This window comes from Athene noctua, chromosome 8 (genome assembly GCF_965140245.1).
Source record: "Athene noctua chromosome 8, bAthNoc1.hap1.1, whole genome shotgun sequence".
NCBI lineage: Eukaryota > Metazoa > Chordata > Aves > Strigiformes > Strigidae > Athene > Athene noctua.
Window position 1 is genome coordinate 445,702 of NC_134044.1, and position 15,129 is coordinate 460,830.

At 47.8% G+C, this 15,129-nt stretch overlaps 1 protein-coding gene across 1 annotated transcript; it reads left to right on the forward strand.

The window, feature by feature from the left end:
* The first annotated feature begins 211 nt into the window (after positions 1-211).
* On the forward strand, positions 212-9,450 carry LOC141963267 (E3 ubiquitin-protein ligase RBBP6-like). The gene is made up of 5 exons (XM_074912451.1): positions 212-377; positions 3,261-3,360; positions 3,958-3,994; positions 5,080-5,124; positions 9,403-9,450. The coding sequence occupies exons 1-5, from the start codon at positions 212-214 to the stop codon at positions 9,448-9,450; spliced, it is 396 nt and encodes a 131-aa protein (XP_074768552.1).
* Positions 9,451-15,129: the final 5,679 nt, after the last annotated feature.

A 15,129-nucleotide genomic window follows, 5' to 3' on the forward strand; every position in this document is an offset into this window, starting at 1 on the left:
GAGGCTGAGCCGGGGCCGCGGGGCCTCTCCCATCGCCCATCTGCTGGCCCGGGCTGCCAGGAGGAGCCGGGTGGGTGCTGCCGCCGCAGCCCAGCTCCATCGCTGAGGGTCCCGGGCCGGAGGCGCTGCAGGGCCGGGGGCCAGGGGCTGGCAGATACCACCTGCCGCGCACGGCAGACGCTGTCAGGAGCAGGCGTCGCCAGGACCAGCCATGCCGTGCGTCCATTATCAGTTCTTCTCCCAGCTGCGCCGCGACACGGTCACCTTCAGCGGCCTCCACATCTCCGTCGGCAACCTGAAGCGCGAGATCATGGGCCGCCAGAAGCTGAAGGCGGCCAACTGTGATCTGCGGGTCACCAACGCTGAGACCGGAGAAGGTGCGTGGGGGCGGCGGGCGCGGGGCCTCGGGCACTGCCCGGCTGGCGGCGCCCACGGCCTGCGGGACCACACGCTGCTCTCTGGGGCTTGTCCCCACGTGCCGTGAGTCAGCCCGGGGCCTGACCCGCCGGCGTACGCGGAACCGGCGCCAGCAGTTTGTTGGGTTGGGAAGGGACCGTGCGATTCGGCCACCGTCGGTGGCTGTGGCGTTTGTGGGGACCTCACAGAGCCGTTCCGATCTGTTTGTGAGACAGGGAGCTGGGCGTAGAAGACTTCCTGCTCGATGTGCAATGGGTAGTGCTTGCCAAAGACCCCCTGTAGCCACTTACTGGCCATCACTGGCAGCAAAACAAGCTTTGTGCTAGAAGGGAGTAGGAATCAACGATGGTGTTGGCTCCAGCTTTGTTGAACATTTCTGTTGGAGCTCTGCTTGGAGAACTGTCAAAAGTAGCCCTCTTGAGTGTGATGTCACTGCTCAGCCTGCAGATGTGGAGTCGTGGCCAGGCAGAGTGACACTGCTTCGCAGCTCCTGGTACCTGCCAAGGCTCTGCTAGGGGATGCTGCTGCCTGCGGGGAACAGGTTCCTGCTGGCAGATGCCAGTTTTGTCTGAGAGCTGTTAGGCTAAGCTGGCAGCTGTTAAAGAGAGCAAACAGAAATTTCCAAGGACTTCAGGAATAATGCTCTGGTTTTAGTCCTTTCCTATATAAAAACAAAAAAGTTAACTTTTAAGTCGACATTGTTTGACTTCACCAGATTTCATCATTGACACCAATTTCATCACCAAAATGAACTCAATGAGTTGAGGTGAAGGAAAATCAAATGTATCAAAGCCAACAGGTGCCAGGTCCCTGCACAGAACTACCTCGGCAGCGTACTCCGCTGTTTGTAAACCCTCTTCCACAAATTCTCTGCCTCGGTGACCAAGCTAGTGGGAGGATACTTCAAGTCCCCCCCACAGATATGTGCCGTGATACGTGCCCTGTGCAAATAAAGCCTTTACCTCACCAGGTTATTGTCACTCTTCAGTTTTCAGCTGATCCATTTAAATGTGTACTGATTGACCTGTAAGGGGAATTCATTTTTCTATCAGTCTGCTGTTAGATGGCTGGAGGTCTCCTCCCTGTGCACTTCACCAGTGGATGGAAAACAAGCATGCATCTCTCTCTATATATATCTCTGCATGCAAGGACAGTGTGTTCAGAAGGCAGATGTCAATGGTTCTCTTCCAATGGTCAAAGAATTGCCACAAAATACAAAAAGAGGACCCCCTCCCCTTTTTGCCTCATACACCTGTTGTGCATGTCCCAGCTGACCTCTGCAGGCTTGCAGAACTGGCGAATAAGCGCACTGGTTGCTGTCCTCATACACACAGCCTCCCTCGCGGAGAGGTGCTGCCACCTGCAATCTTCTGCAGACCCAGCACAACCCTCAGCGGGGCACAGGCCTAGCAAACTCCTGCCTTTTTGTGAGGCCACTGTTGCTTATCCTGTGCCTCTGAAATCTCAGTCCAGTGGTTTGTGATCTGGACCAGAAAGAGCACTCTGTATGACTCCGCTCAGCAGGTGGAAACAGCTGCTTTGGGCTTCCAGAGCTGCCGCTGGCATCACGTCCCCGTTGCTTGTCAGCCTCAGTGGTGTTTGAGCTCCTCCGACATCAGAAAGTCCCGGCGCAGGCCTGTCTTGACAGGTGGCTGCGTGATGGTGAGATTCCCCATCTGAGCAGAGCTCTAGGCGTTGGTTTCAGGGCATGACTTCTGTAAAAGCTTCGGGTTCTGTCATTAGTAGTACTTTCACAGCAACTTTGGCTTTCGGGCCATCGTTCTGATTTGGCCTCCAGAGGCGAGGGCTTTTAGTAGTTAGGACTGGAGGCAGATGACAGGGAATGGCTGCTGATGGCGCTTTAAAACATTTAGTCCTATCCAGCTTGTGTAAGTACAATATATAAACCCTTCTCATGGAGACGTCTTTACGTTTGAAGCTTACTCATGGAGAGATCTTCACATTTGAGGCCTACTCAGTCCGAGTGTCTCAGGTAGCTCCTCCTCTTCAAAAGAGGGACACGGTGTAAGCCATGGCAAAGCATGGAGACCCTCAGGCACACACTGGTTTCAAAAGGCTTTTCAGAAGGCTTGTCTTTGTAATTGATTTGAGTCTCTCTGCTCTGCAAAAAGTGAATTGAAAGAATTCACGTCCCTTTGCCTTATTCAAACTGGATGACTAGCTTAAGAGAGGAGAGACCCCTTTAGTTGGAGCCCGTTCTGCCCTGCCTGTGAAAGCAAGCTCAAAACCCCCTCCGGTTTCTGTGATCCAAACTCTAGCCCTGCCAGTCCCATTTCCATGTGAGGGTACAGCGCTGAGCAGCTGTCAGTGTGGCTGTCGATGGATGAAGCTCCGAGGAGCAGAGAGATGGCGGCTCCTTCTGTGTTCTGTCAGTCCCCAGCACTCGCGGCACGGGGGAATGGTTTTTAGTGAACAGCTCGGAAAGCAACGGGGCAGAGTTTTCGTGCTTTAGCCAAGTGCCTGCTTAGTTGCAGGGCAAGCTGGTCAGACTTTCGAATCTGGTTTATGCGGGTGAGACTTTGCTGTGGTTTGTTTCTCTCCACAGATCTCTTGGGTTTGTAGCCCAGCAGAAGCAAAAGCAACTTAGGGCAGGTCAGGAAAGAACCTCATGCATGAGCACACTCTCCTTTAGGGACCTCTGAGACCATTTTGCTGCTGGCATCCAAACTGTTTGAAAAGAGTGGAAAACGTTTTGCTGCTGGTGCTTGATATAAAAGTTTGCTTTCCTGTCTGTGAAGGGATTCTCTCAAGTGCTATGTAATTACATCTTAATATTCTTACAAACTGACTCATGTTTTCTTCTGTATTGGTGTTGTTTTCAGAATACACAGATGCCAATGCTCTCATTCCTAAGAACTCCTCGGTAATTGTTAGACGAGTCCCTGTTAGAGGAGTTAAAACTACCAGCAAAACACCAGTTATGTAAGTACCCGTAAAGCACTGCAGTCTCTGTCAGGGGTTGCAGTCTCTTAGCCTTTTCTGTGGAGATTAGTTTAGAGAGGCACTCGGCTTGCATCGATCTTCTTTCTCGTGCTTTTATAGGAAAGACAGATACGCATGTTCCCATCTCAGAAGAGTCTGTTTGTCAGTGTTTGACTGTGTCTTGCATTTGGGGGAGGCGGGGTGGGGTATGGCAGGTATTCTTATGCCTCCAATCTGGCTTTTTTGCATCCTGGCTCTAGAGGAAAGGGCAACAGTCGCTAATGTGATGGTTGATGGTTTAAGAGCACAAAGCTGTAGCACAGACTTCATCGTTTTGATACTTACACAGCAGAGACAAAATGTCTGAGGACTTCCTCTGGCACTGTTGGGTTCTAGAGCTGTAAGTCTTACAGTAATTGCTGACAAACTACAAATGGGATCTGGGATTAGATTTATGCGTACAAATACATTTCCACATGCAGCAGACTATCAGAACAGAATGTCTTGAAGTTTAGGTTTTAGAATCTGCTTTCACTGCTTTTGGCTGGGTGCAAGTGCTTTGTTCTAAGTTCTCATCCCCTTTATTTCTTCTTCTAGAACTCAAACCGAGCCAGCGAATGGAACATCCAGAGCAGTATGTACAAACACAATCTCACACTTTTTTCCTACACATTGCACATCATTCTAAACAATGTAGCCTCCTATTAATCTCCCAAACATGAAGTTAATCTGTTTTGCAGTGAGACATAGTGTATGTTGTAGAGACCCTGTGTTTGATTCACAGCACAGTGAACACTGAGTAATGCCATCATTTGCACAGTTCTAATGTGAATATTGGTATTTGTGCCTAGTGAGGCATTGTGTTTCATACTGAATATGCTGGAATATTTCCTGGATGACTTTGTGTTGTACAGATAATGTAGGATAGTTTCTAGGTCATGTAGGTTCAAGGTTTGCACAATTCAATTGGTGCTGTGTTCTACACCTCTCTGTCTAGAGCTAGTGTGTTTGTATAGGCTGTCGTGTGCTCTTTGTTTCTTGCAATTAAAATTGTTTGGAGCGTATTTTTTGCCATTTTCGCATTGTATCACTTAGCTTTTGTTTATAGGTACTTTCTTTGCCTAACAGTTTTGGAAGATGTTGTCAAAACGCACTGAGAAACCGTTGTTGTGCCACTTGGTACTTTTTCTTACTTTTGACTTGGTGGTTCCTAGAAATCCCAAAATCAACATATCCCCTAGGTTTTGAGGACAGTTCTGTGCAGCTAAGAATCCTTCCCGTGTCCTGAAATACTTGAGTATTTGTTCCTAAAGCTGTATGACTGAAGTGATGTTGTTTGGCCCCCTCTGAGTACATGAAGGTCTCTATCAGATTGCTGTGAGTTTAAATGTTGTTGGTACCCAAAGTGGTATTCCAAAGTTGTGCATTTGATCTTTCCCCTTTATCCGATGAAATGGTTTAGTTTCACAGTTTGTCTGCAAATGCAAATATCTAAACCCCAGCAGACTGAGTTTAGCTGCTTCTCATGAACCACGTAGGCCCTCTGAAGCGGTCATAGCTTTGGACTTTGTTTTGAACCAGTACAATTACATTCCGTTGGAAATGACTCTTTCCATGACACACGGAGGTTATAGTGCAGACTTTCAGACTGCAGTAGAGGTTAACTTCTGCTATGTTTTGATTGTACAACTTGAATATGTGTTTAATTTTTGTGAACAGATTGAGGACTCTTCTGCAGCCATTCCTCTGGCCCAGCTCATTAAGGTATGTGTCTATTCTTGTCAAAGGCTTAAACACACCACCCACCCACCCCCAACAAAAAATCCCACTTGCTTCATATGTTTAAATCTTGTACGGTGATGTATAACTGGGTAACTGTTATAATGGGAATAAAACTTACTTTTTAATCATTTACAGTATTGGTTTTAACTTTAAGATGTGTATATATATTTCCATAGTGTCCCGTAAAGAGTAGTTCCCAGTTTGGGAAGATAGCAGGGGAGTCCCTCAACGTAATGTTGCGCTATAGCTCACCTTCAAGACACAAAGCAGCAGCACTTCAGGAGCTGTTTACTGTTTCTCAGACCTCTTGTTAATTTTGTGTTGGAGACTGACATAATTTTCGCAGAAGAATTTAACTGGCTGCAAGTCATGGACATTTCAGGGGGGGCTTGCACCAGCCAAAATAGAAACGTTTCTGTAGCACGGGCAATTGCGTGGCTACTGTTGGTTTCTAGTCACTGCAGTTATAGATCCACTCTCGGAAAGCTGCACAGTTTCATAACTTGTAGTCTGTGGAGAGCGGACAACACAACCTAATTTGTTTGAACGCAGACTGTGTAAATTGTGTAAATGTGCCTCATTGTTTGCGGGAACATACCAATGTGTGAGTGCAGTGTGTTAGCAGAGGTGACCTTCTGAAGGTGTTGTAATGCCAGGGTTTGCTATGGAACTGCTTGTGTTTTCTTCTCAACAATGTGTGACTTTGTCTGGGAAAGCACTAGTGGCTGCACTTTGTGAAAAGGCAAAGTGCGAGCCAATTCAATTACTCGTCTTAAAGAATAGAGGAGGCGGGGCCTAATGCAGAGGAGCTAGTTCTTTCTTCTGAAAATAAAGGCTGGCGTTCCTTTCCAAGAGAGAGAGATCTCTTCCCACTCTCTTCTTCCCTCTCCCACTGCAGAATTAAATTGTGTACATTTGGGGAAAAAACCCCAACGGTTACTTTGGAAAGTAGTCACCAGAAGAAACTGGTCTCTGTTAGTGCTGTCCCTAAACACGTCCTTGGTTCTGTAAACTCATGTGAAGTTTGACTCTACAATGTGAGAAACTGGCCAAGTGCAGGGGACATGCTGTTTGGGCTGCCTACAGCGCATGATGGACAAATTTCTACTGCAAAGAATCTTTTGTCTTGCTGAGGAGTTATAAAAATCTTGATTCCTCTCAATGCTTCTGTGTCTGAAGCTGAATTTCAGCAAGCAAAAGCAACTTCCCCAACTCTTAAGTTGTATGTCTTTTTAACGCTGCAAAATATAGACACTGATACTTGCACACATCTGTCTCAATTGAATGTACAGTGGAGATTTTCTCCTTCCAATACTCTGGAACTCAAGAATCCGTTTAAAACTAGTAGATAATGTAATTCTTTCTACACATAGCTTCAGTCCACTTGGAAGACATTTGGGCTGGTTACACAAGTAACACAGTCCACTTGGAAGACATTTGGGCTGTAAGGTACAAACAGAGCCTCAGGATTTGAGTGCCCAAAAATGCTCCTTCCAAGCAGGTTCACAGGCCCAGAGACACCGTGTGATGGCGTAAGGGCTCCCCAGAACATCTCTGGGACAGCTCTGGCTCACACAAGCAGTTGCTTTTGTGCAACCCCAGCTCCTGCCGGGCTGCCTTTTACAGGGTTGGGTGAGTCTTTGTCTGGGGAGTTAAATGGGCTTCTAATGTGCGTGTCCCATAATTACCCGTTAAACAGACCGGCAGTCTGGCTGAAGCCAACGCTTCCGAAGAAGATAAAATACAAGCCATGATGACCCAGTCTTGCTGTCAGTACGATCCAGTCAAGTAAGTGTTGGCAAAGTCCTGTCTGTTCTGTGAAGACTGTGGAGACATTGCAGAGATGGTTGTTGGAACAAGAGAGATGCATGCATACCATTTTCTTTTTCTCCCCAAACCCTTTTAGTTACGTGAAGAAACCCCTGGCTACACCTCCACCATCCTATGTTTGCTTTCGCTGCGGAAAACCTGGCCACTATATAAAGAACTGTCCAACAAATGGGGTAAGATTGTGGGGGGCTTCTGGTGACACTTGGTTTTTAATTGTTTTACCTTGGCAGTTACACAGCAATTACATGGACCCCCTATGAGGAATTGTTTCTCTTGGGCTGAAATACAGAGGTTGTATGGCAGTGGTGCAAAGCCCTTCAAAATTCCAGGGAAAGCTGGAGATTTCAATGGGAAATTTTCTTTCTTTGAGGTCACAGACATTACATATGTCCATAGATCTTTCTCGGTGAACTTTAATGCATATTTTTATATACTTCATTGTTACTGCAAGGGTTTTTTTGGTCTTAACTCTTTTTAATGACAGTTTGCATTTTTTAGTATTGTGTAGGAAAAAATGACATTTCTCTTGGCCCCAACTATTGAATATTTGCGTGTTATAATTACACAAGTCTCTGGTTGAGTATTCATGCCATTTAAGGTTACTCACTGAACGCACGGGCATCAGCTCCGAATTCAACCTTCGTGTGTAGATGGGGAATACCAGTTTCCCCAGTGGCCGATCCAGAGCCCTGCATTCAGCTCTCCCTCTGAACTGCCCTTTGGAGGAGGAGGGGGTTTGTGCCTCTCCTCTGAGGGGACGGTGAGCTGAGGGATATTTCACCCTTCAGGACCCTGAAGTTAAGCCAAAGAATATCAACTGAGCTCAGAACACTGCTCGGGCCTTTGGAGCATGCTGGCTGTATTCATTTGGGAAAAAGAGTATTTCAGTCGAGCAGCCCTTGGGCTAGCTAAAAGGAGAGGATTAAAGCTTTTGCTGCTTAAAATAGTGGTTGAAATGCCATTTTAAGTGTGGGTCTTGAGATATGTCTGCATTTCTTTTCTTAACAGGACAGTAATTTTCAGTCTGTTCGCAGACTTCGAAAGAGCACGGGAATTCCCAGGAGTTTCATGGTGGAGGTGGAAGATCCCAATATGAAGGGTGCGATGCTGACACCGACTGGAAGATATGCCATCCCAATTATTAATGCGTGAGTATGGAATTAGCTGGTCTGACCAAAAAGTGAAGGAGGGAAGCCAAGTGTCCATGTCTGAGTGGCAACGCCACCAAGCTGGCCAGCATCTGTAATTATGGGGGAAGAAGCACTGTCGTTGTATCTTCACCTTAAAATCTGTGATGATTTCTAATATTAAAATGGGGCAGTCCTGCTGTTCAGGCCCCTGAACGCTGGGTAAGCTTTTGGTATGCTAAGAACCCCTATTTCTGCAAAACATCTCCGTCGTGTTTACGGTGGCATCATTCTTTTTGAAAGCTCCTTCTGCTCCTGTTTTGTCTTTGTAAGGCTTCTTGCAGAATTTAACAAACAGCTGTTGGACTGAGATCCCCTCCCCCTCTGCCGTTTGCCCAATCCCATGTGTGAAGCAGAGGGATGTTTTCCTGTTGCTGTAAGCTAAGAAAACACTGGTGTGTGCTGACAAGGGTGGCTGTTTTAAAATGCACTTGGGAGCACCTCTGTTTTTCTGTCATGCATCTCCTTTTGCAGAAGCTGTAACATAGACTTCCGCCATTTATAAAACATGATTAGGCGGAGACTGACTTTATCCTGAGCCTGCGATTCACATTCACCCTCTGGTGAAAGGAGACGTGGGATTCATTTCACCCGGTCTCTAGCTGTCAGAAAATGATTTCTGTAGTCTGAGCTAATTTCTTAGTTGATCCAATGAAGGGAAGAGCTCTGCAGAAGGAAAATTGTTCTCCCCTCCCTTTTCTAGTGCTCTGGCTATAGAAAAGTATTTTAAACTAAATGCCTGCATTTTTGAAGGCTAATTTGGAGTGAGAATGCCACCTACTGTCTTCACTGGATAAAATGAAAAGCTTGGGAAAGTTCTCCTTTACCCATCTGTAACTTTTTTTCTTTTTCCTTCCCCACCCCCCTCCAGGGAAGCGTATGCCAGAGGAAAGAAGGAGAAGCATCCCTTTCTACCTGAGGAGCTGTCCTCTTCCTCCCTCTCCTCCTCCTTAGACAATCGTGTTCCAGAAGAGCTGTTATGTTTCATTTGTAAAGAAATCATGGTGGATGCAGTTATTATCCCCTGCTGTGGAAACAGTTTCTGTGATGAGTGTAAGTGTTACTCCCATGTTTGTCAGTTCAAAACATCACACCTGATCTTCTGGCAGCAGAAAGATTGTAACATTCCTTTCTTACCAGCTCTGTTTACTACTTAAGTATACCCCAAATAGGAAAGGACTCTTCTTGTAGTCAGGAAAAAACTAAGGCAGAAGGCGTTTTTCCCTTTCTATGCATCATCTAGTTAAACCCTCTTTACATGCGGAAGGATGAGCACGAGAAGAGTGCGTAATGGTGCAGCTGATTGCAGTATTCGCTATCAAATGCATTTAGTTTGTGCACAGTCCTTTCTCTCATACAAAACTCTAGAGCCAGTGCTGGTGACTTGCTGTGGCTGCAGCAAATGGCTCGTTAGGCATTTAATCCACATTCTTCTCCAGGGGAGAGCTGGTTAAAACTATCAGAACTTGAACCTACTCATGGGTTTTGGAGATGTGTCTTATTCATTAACCTTGAGGTTGGTGACTTCTCACTCTGCTGGACAGTGGAGAACAGACTAGTCAAAACATCAAGACACGGCCTACTCTACATCTTCAAATGTTACAGTAGTGAAATATCAAAGCTGGGCAGCTATTTCCTGCATCCTCGAAATTTTTTACACTGCTGAACATTGCATGCTCTCAGTTCTCAACTTCGTGCTCTCAATTCAGCACCATATTCACCCATTAACCATCTACAGGCTTTTAGAACTGAATAGAACCCCCAAAATTTCCTTAGTTTAGCTAAAACCTGTTGTGATGATTCTGATTATACCCAGGTGTTAGAACAGCATTGCTGGACTCTGAGGAACATACGTGCCCATCGTGTCATCAGGCAGATGTTTCTCCTGATACTTTAGTTGCCAACAAGTTCCTACGCCAGGTAATGCGGTGACTTTTAGAAAAACTCTAAGAAAAGTCTGGTCAGTCAATTAGCTGAAAGGGAAGAAAATATTAATTTACATCTCCTTAAACAAGGCTAAATGGAATAAGGCTAAATTTACTTTGCAAATACATTACCTGCTGTTACAGATGCTGACAACTCTTGAGAGACAACCTGGCAAACTCAGCTCACACTTGTGTTTAACAGGATTGACTCGGTTTCAAATTGAGTGTTAACACTGGAGAGCTTTACGGACAGATAGTCTGAGTTACCAATCCGTAGCCCCAGTGCGCAGTGGGATGTGTGCATATATCACAGAAGGGTTTGGCTTGGAAGGGACCTTAAAGCCCATCCAGTCCCAGCCCCTGCCCCGGGCAGGGACACCGTCCACTAGCCCAGGCTGCCCAAAGCCCCGTCCAACCTGGCCTTGAACCCTGCCAGGGAGGGGGCAGCCACAGCTGCTCTGGGCAACCTGTGCCAGGGCCTCACCCCCCTCACAGGGAAGAATTTCTCCCTTAGATCTAATCGGAATATATCTGTATGTTGGTTTGTTTTAGGAAGGACAGTATGTATGGGAATACACCAGTAATTTTACTCTGTGGAGACTTCTGTTCATCAAGCTGCTGAAGGTTCATGTTACCTCTTTGTAAATGTTTTTCTGCCTCTAGGCTGTGAACAACTTCAGAAATGGCACTGGTTATGCACAGATTATCCAGAGGCAGCAGCAGCAGCCACCAGCACCTCCACCAGCACCCGTGGCTCCTGCTGCGCTGGTGGCTGCCATGGAACGTACTCGACCTTCCCCGCTGTCGGTCCGTGGTTTGTGGGAAGAGAAGGTAGGTTTTCTCTCACCATATGCAGTGATTCTTGTGTTTGGGTAGAGCTTATTTTCCAACTGTTTGCACCAATTCACAAGGGCTATCAGGATCCTGGACTGGGACAGAGAGCATCACCAAGTCTTCTGGGCCCCCAGGGACGATCAGTACCCACAACTGGTAAGTAACCGTAACTTACAAATTGCTCTTAAAAAATTATCTTCAGGTAAACTGAAAGGGATTTTTTTTCTCTCCCCATGCCTGAAGGTCATCCAGTGAGAGCCGGCAAAATTCGCTCGGCAAGTGGCAGGCCAGACTGGGAAGTGTAAGTAGGCTACAGAAATTCAATATACTGCTGCTTGTAACCTGTTAAAGGAGGCCATAACACAGAACGGACACAACAGCTGGTTTATAAGGGAATAAGTAGGCACAGATTGTTGTTTCTTTAGAAGCTCAAATCGAGGATGCCCGCGCAGTGAACGTACCCAGAGGACGCAGGGCCCAGCACTACCAGCACCAACACCGCTCTCTGTGCCGGTGCCTCCACCTCCTTGTATCCTCCACCCCCCCCCAGCACGTCCTCTTCCCCCGGGGGTACCGCCACAACCTCAGTTCCCACCTGGGCGGCTCCGTCTGCTGGGTGCACTCTCCCTCCTCCAGGATATCCCCCAGCTCCTGCAGACACGTCACCAGCTTGAGGACCAGCAGCAGTTCCAATGGCTCATTCACATGCCATCCCAATGGCACAAGCTCCTCCTTTGGACAATCGTAGAGTCACCGAGTTTGGAAAAAAACATTAAGACCATCGAGTCCAACCGATAACCCAACCCTGCCAAGTCCACCACTAAACCATGTCCCTCAGCGCCACATCTACCCGTGGATGGTAGCTTGGGCAGCCTGTTCCAATGCCTGACAACCCTTCCGGTGGAGAAATGTTCCCCAGTAGCTGATCTAAACCTCCCCCGGTGCAACTGGAGGCCGCTGCTTCTCCTGTCGCTTGTGACTTGGGAAAAGACACCAACGCCCACCTTGCCACAACCTCCTTTTGGGTAGCTGTAGAGGGCGATGAGGCCTCCCCGCAGCCTCCTCCTCTCCAGGCTAAACGCCCCCAGTTCCCTCAGCCGCTCCGCACAGGACTTGTTCTCTAGACCCTTCACCACCTTCCTTGCTCTGCTCTGGACGCGCTGCAGCCCCTCAGGGTCTGTCTGGAGGCGAGGGGCCCAAAACTGAACACGGTATTCGAGGAGCGGCCTCACCAGAGCCGAGACAGGGGCACCGTCGCTCCCCTGGTCCCGCTGCCATTTCTGACACAAGCAGGGTGCCTTTGGCCTCCCTTATCTCGGGAGGAGTTTGACAGAGAAGAACGAGACTTAAAGAGGAGTGGGGGTTTGGCTCAGTGAAGTTGGGCTGGTTTTCACGTCTGTGTTTCGATGGGCTGTCGGACGGCAGTTACACTCGAGTGCATCTGACATCAGCAGAAATGACAGAGTGTTTTCTCCAGCAGACGTTCTGGGTGCAGGCGGTAAACATGCAAAACTAAAAGAAGGCAAATGTCATCCTAAAACTTTCCCTAAGACTTGTAGGAAGAATTCTACACTGGTTTTGCTTAAATAGCATGTCCACCTTTGCATCTGCAAGCAGTATGCATCTTCTCATTCTGGCTATGTTTTGTTTCTTTTGTCTTTGTGTAATAAAGGTCAAGCTGTAATTGTGATAACGGTCAAATTTATTTTAACAGGGAAAAGAAAAAGTCCAGGCTTGATGAGTTCACAGCTGGTTCAGGAAGGGATGGAATATAAAGAAGAGTCCGAAGGAGCGTTCGATTTCCAGGTAACTGCTTTACCTGTCCGTAACGGAGGAGCAGGCTGGCTAGAGGGATCTCCGCTGCCCCTCTCCAGGTGGATGGGGTGATTCCAGGGATTAGCAGGGAGAGGGTTCCGTATGCAGGTTACGAGCTCAGCTACGGCAGAGATGACAGTTGACCGAGAGTTACAGTTTGGCAGCAGTGGCTGAGGAGCAGGTGTCTCTTTCACTAAAGCTTCTCTGCAGCGACACCCTTCGGCTCCTGACAGCCCTGAGGAGGCCAGAACCTGAAGAGGTCCAGTGCCGGGATTTTCTGCGTCTCCCTGTTCTGGGTGTAAGCGTTACCTCAAAGCACCTGGGAGGAGAGATGGGAGAGAAATTGCCTTCATCTCCTCTTTGGTTTATCTCCTGTGGGTACACGGGGAGGTGTTAACCTGGACTGCACACCGGTGGCTTTCCGAGGGATTCCTGGGCATTGATGGATTTTCTTAGGAACTAAAAGATCAGACTTGTTTGTGAGGAAATCTTAAATGGGTGAAGGACTTTGAGAGGAGGAATGATGCTAACGAACATATGCGGGATAATGTGAAATGGTTCTTTAAAACATCGTGAAAGAGAAACTTGTGAAGGAGAAACTCGGGGTAGCTGATGTTTCCCGTCCCCAGAATTCCCTTGGGCAGGACTCTGAAGAGCTCTCCCCTACTAGTGCCGTCAGCATCTCTCGTGGAGTAACGGTGTTGAGTCCTATCACTAGAAGCTGACTTCAGAAGCTTTTAGAAATTATTTTTCCTGCAGTGCAGCCACTACCCTTGGCTAGAGCCAGCGGTATGTGAAAATTTTGCTAGGACCTCTGGGCTAGAAGTGTGGGTTAAATGCTCCTGTGTGTCAGATCGCAGTACCCGTGTTTGGCATCCTGTACAAATTGCCCAACAAGTAGTGACATGGTGGCACATGGGATAGAAGCCCGTGGAAATAGAGGTTCCCTTCCTCTGTGTGTTTGCACTAACAAAGCAGCGGCTGTTCTGCCTTCTCAGCAGAAACTTTCACACGTTGGCAAGTTCTTCAGTTTGCAGTGGTAGTGTGTCAGCAGCTGAAAGCAGCTTTGACATAAATAAGCACATGGAGAGTCAAAAAGCAAAAGAAAGTGGGAGGAAATAAATGGGGAGAGTGACTGCTTAGAATTAACTTTATTTTGTTGTGTGTTGTGTTTTCTGTTAAGGTCCAAGTCTGCACCTAGAAGTTCACCCACCTAGTGTGAGGGAAGATCACGTCCTTCCTGCCCCTGCTCCTGACTTTCTGTTGGATTCTGACCCGGCTGAGCTTATCATTATTTTATTTTTAGTAATACAATTTAGTAACATGATTATTGTATGTAAAAATTATTAAGACAGGTTTTCAAACAATAAACAACACAGGACAGAAAGAAACCTGGCTTGGTGTGTGGTTAATTAGGTGTGTTGGATATTACAAGCTGTGTCAGGTCACTGGAAATGAACTGGGTTGGTCAATAGAGCAGACAGCTCACTTCTGTGTTTTCTGTCCCATATTGTGTGAATCAGAAAGCTCAAGAAATTAAAGATAAGAAAAACTCAGGAAAGGTACAAAGAGGCAATGGTTACTAAAGACATACACCTAAGAAAATACGCCACAGGTTAGTTGCAGGAGTGTTTGTCCAGGAAACAGCAGCAGGTTGCTGACAAACTCGGGGTGCAGCGAGTAGATTCCCTCTCCATGGTTTAAGGCTTCTCAGTCCTTGGAATGAGACCTGAGAGGGCTCTGTGGGTTTTCTCCTCCTCCAGCTCCAAAGCGAGCTCTTTACCACCCAAAGTGGGCTCTTCACCCCGTCATCGTAACGTCGCTGCCACACAGCTTTGAAGAAGGAAGGATTGGGGGGGGACAGTGAATGAAGATGATATTTTGGGGAGGGGGGAGCGTGTGGGGGGGTGTCAGGCAGAGGGTTGGTGCTGAGGAGAAGAGCTGCTTTTCTCTAGCAGTCTTGCCCCTTTTGAACCTCCAACCCCCCCAGAGCCCCCCAAAATCCGTGGGGATGCCCAAAAACCCCTTGAGGCCACCCAAAATAGTGGGGAACACCTCAAGTTCCCCTAGGATACCCCTCAACCGCTTGGGACCCCTAAGCCCCTCTGAGACCAACAAAACCTCCCCAGCAACCCCCCAAAATTGGGAGGACCCCTCCTTAGCCCCCCCAAGAGCCTCAGTTCCCCACTTGGAACTCCCTCACCCGCACTGTCCCCTGCAGGGCTCTGGGGAAGGTCCCGGTGATGTCACCCCTTTTCCTGCACCCCGGTTCCCACATTGGGACACCCAAACCCCTCCTCCACATCCCTACTGTCCCCTGCAGGAGCTTGGGGGGTCCCAGCACTGTCACCCCCCCACACCCCCCAGTTTCCCCCCACACTGTGTCCCTGCTGTCC

Coding starts and splice junctions, on each gene's coding strand:
- LOC141963267 (XM_074912451.1), top strand. CDS start 212: ATGCCGTGCGTCCATTATCAGTTCTTCTCCCAGCTGCGCCGCGACACG. Junction 3,361..3,957: donor ACCAGCAAAACACCAGTTAT/GTAAGTACCCGT, acceptor TTCTTCTTCTAG/AACTCAAACCGAGCCAGCGA. Junction 3,995..5,079: donor CGAATGGAACATCCAGAGCA/GTATGTACAAAC, acceptor TTTTGTGAACAG/ATTGAGGACTCTTCTGCAGC.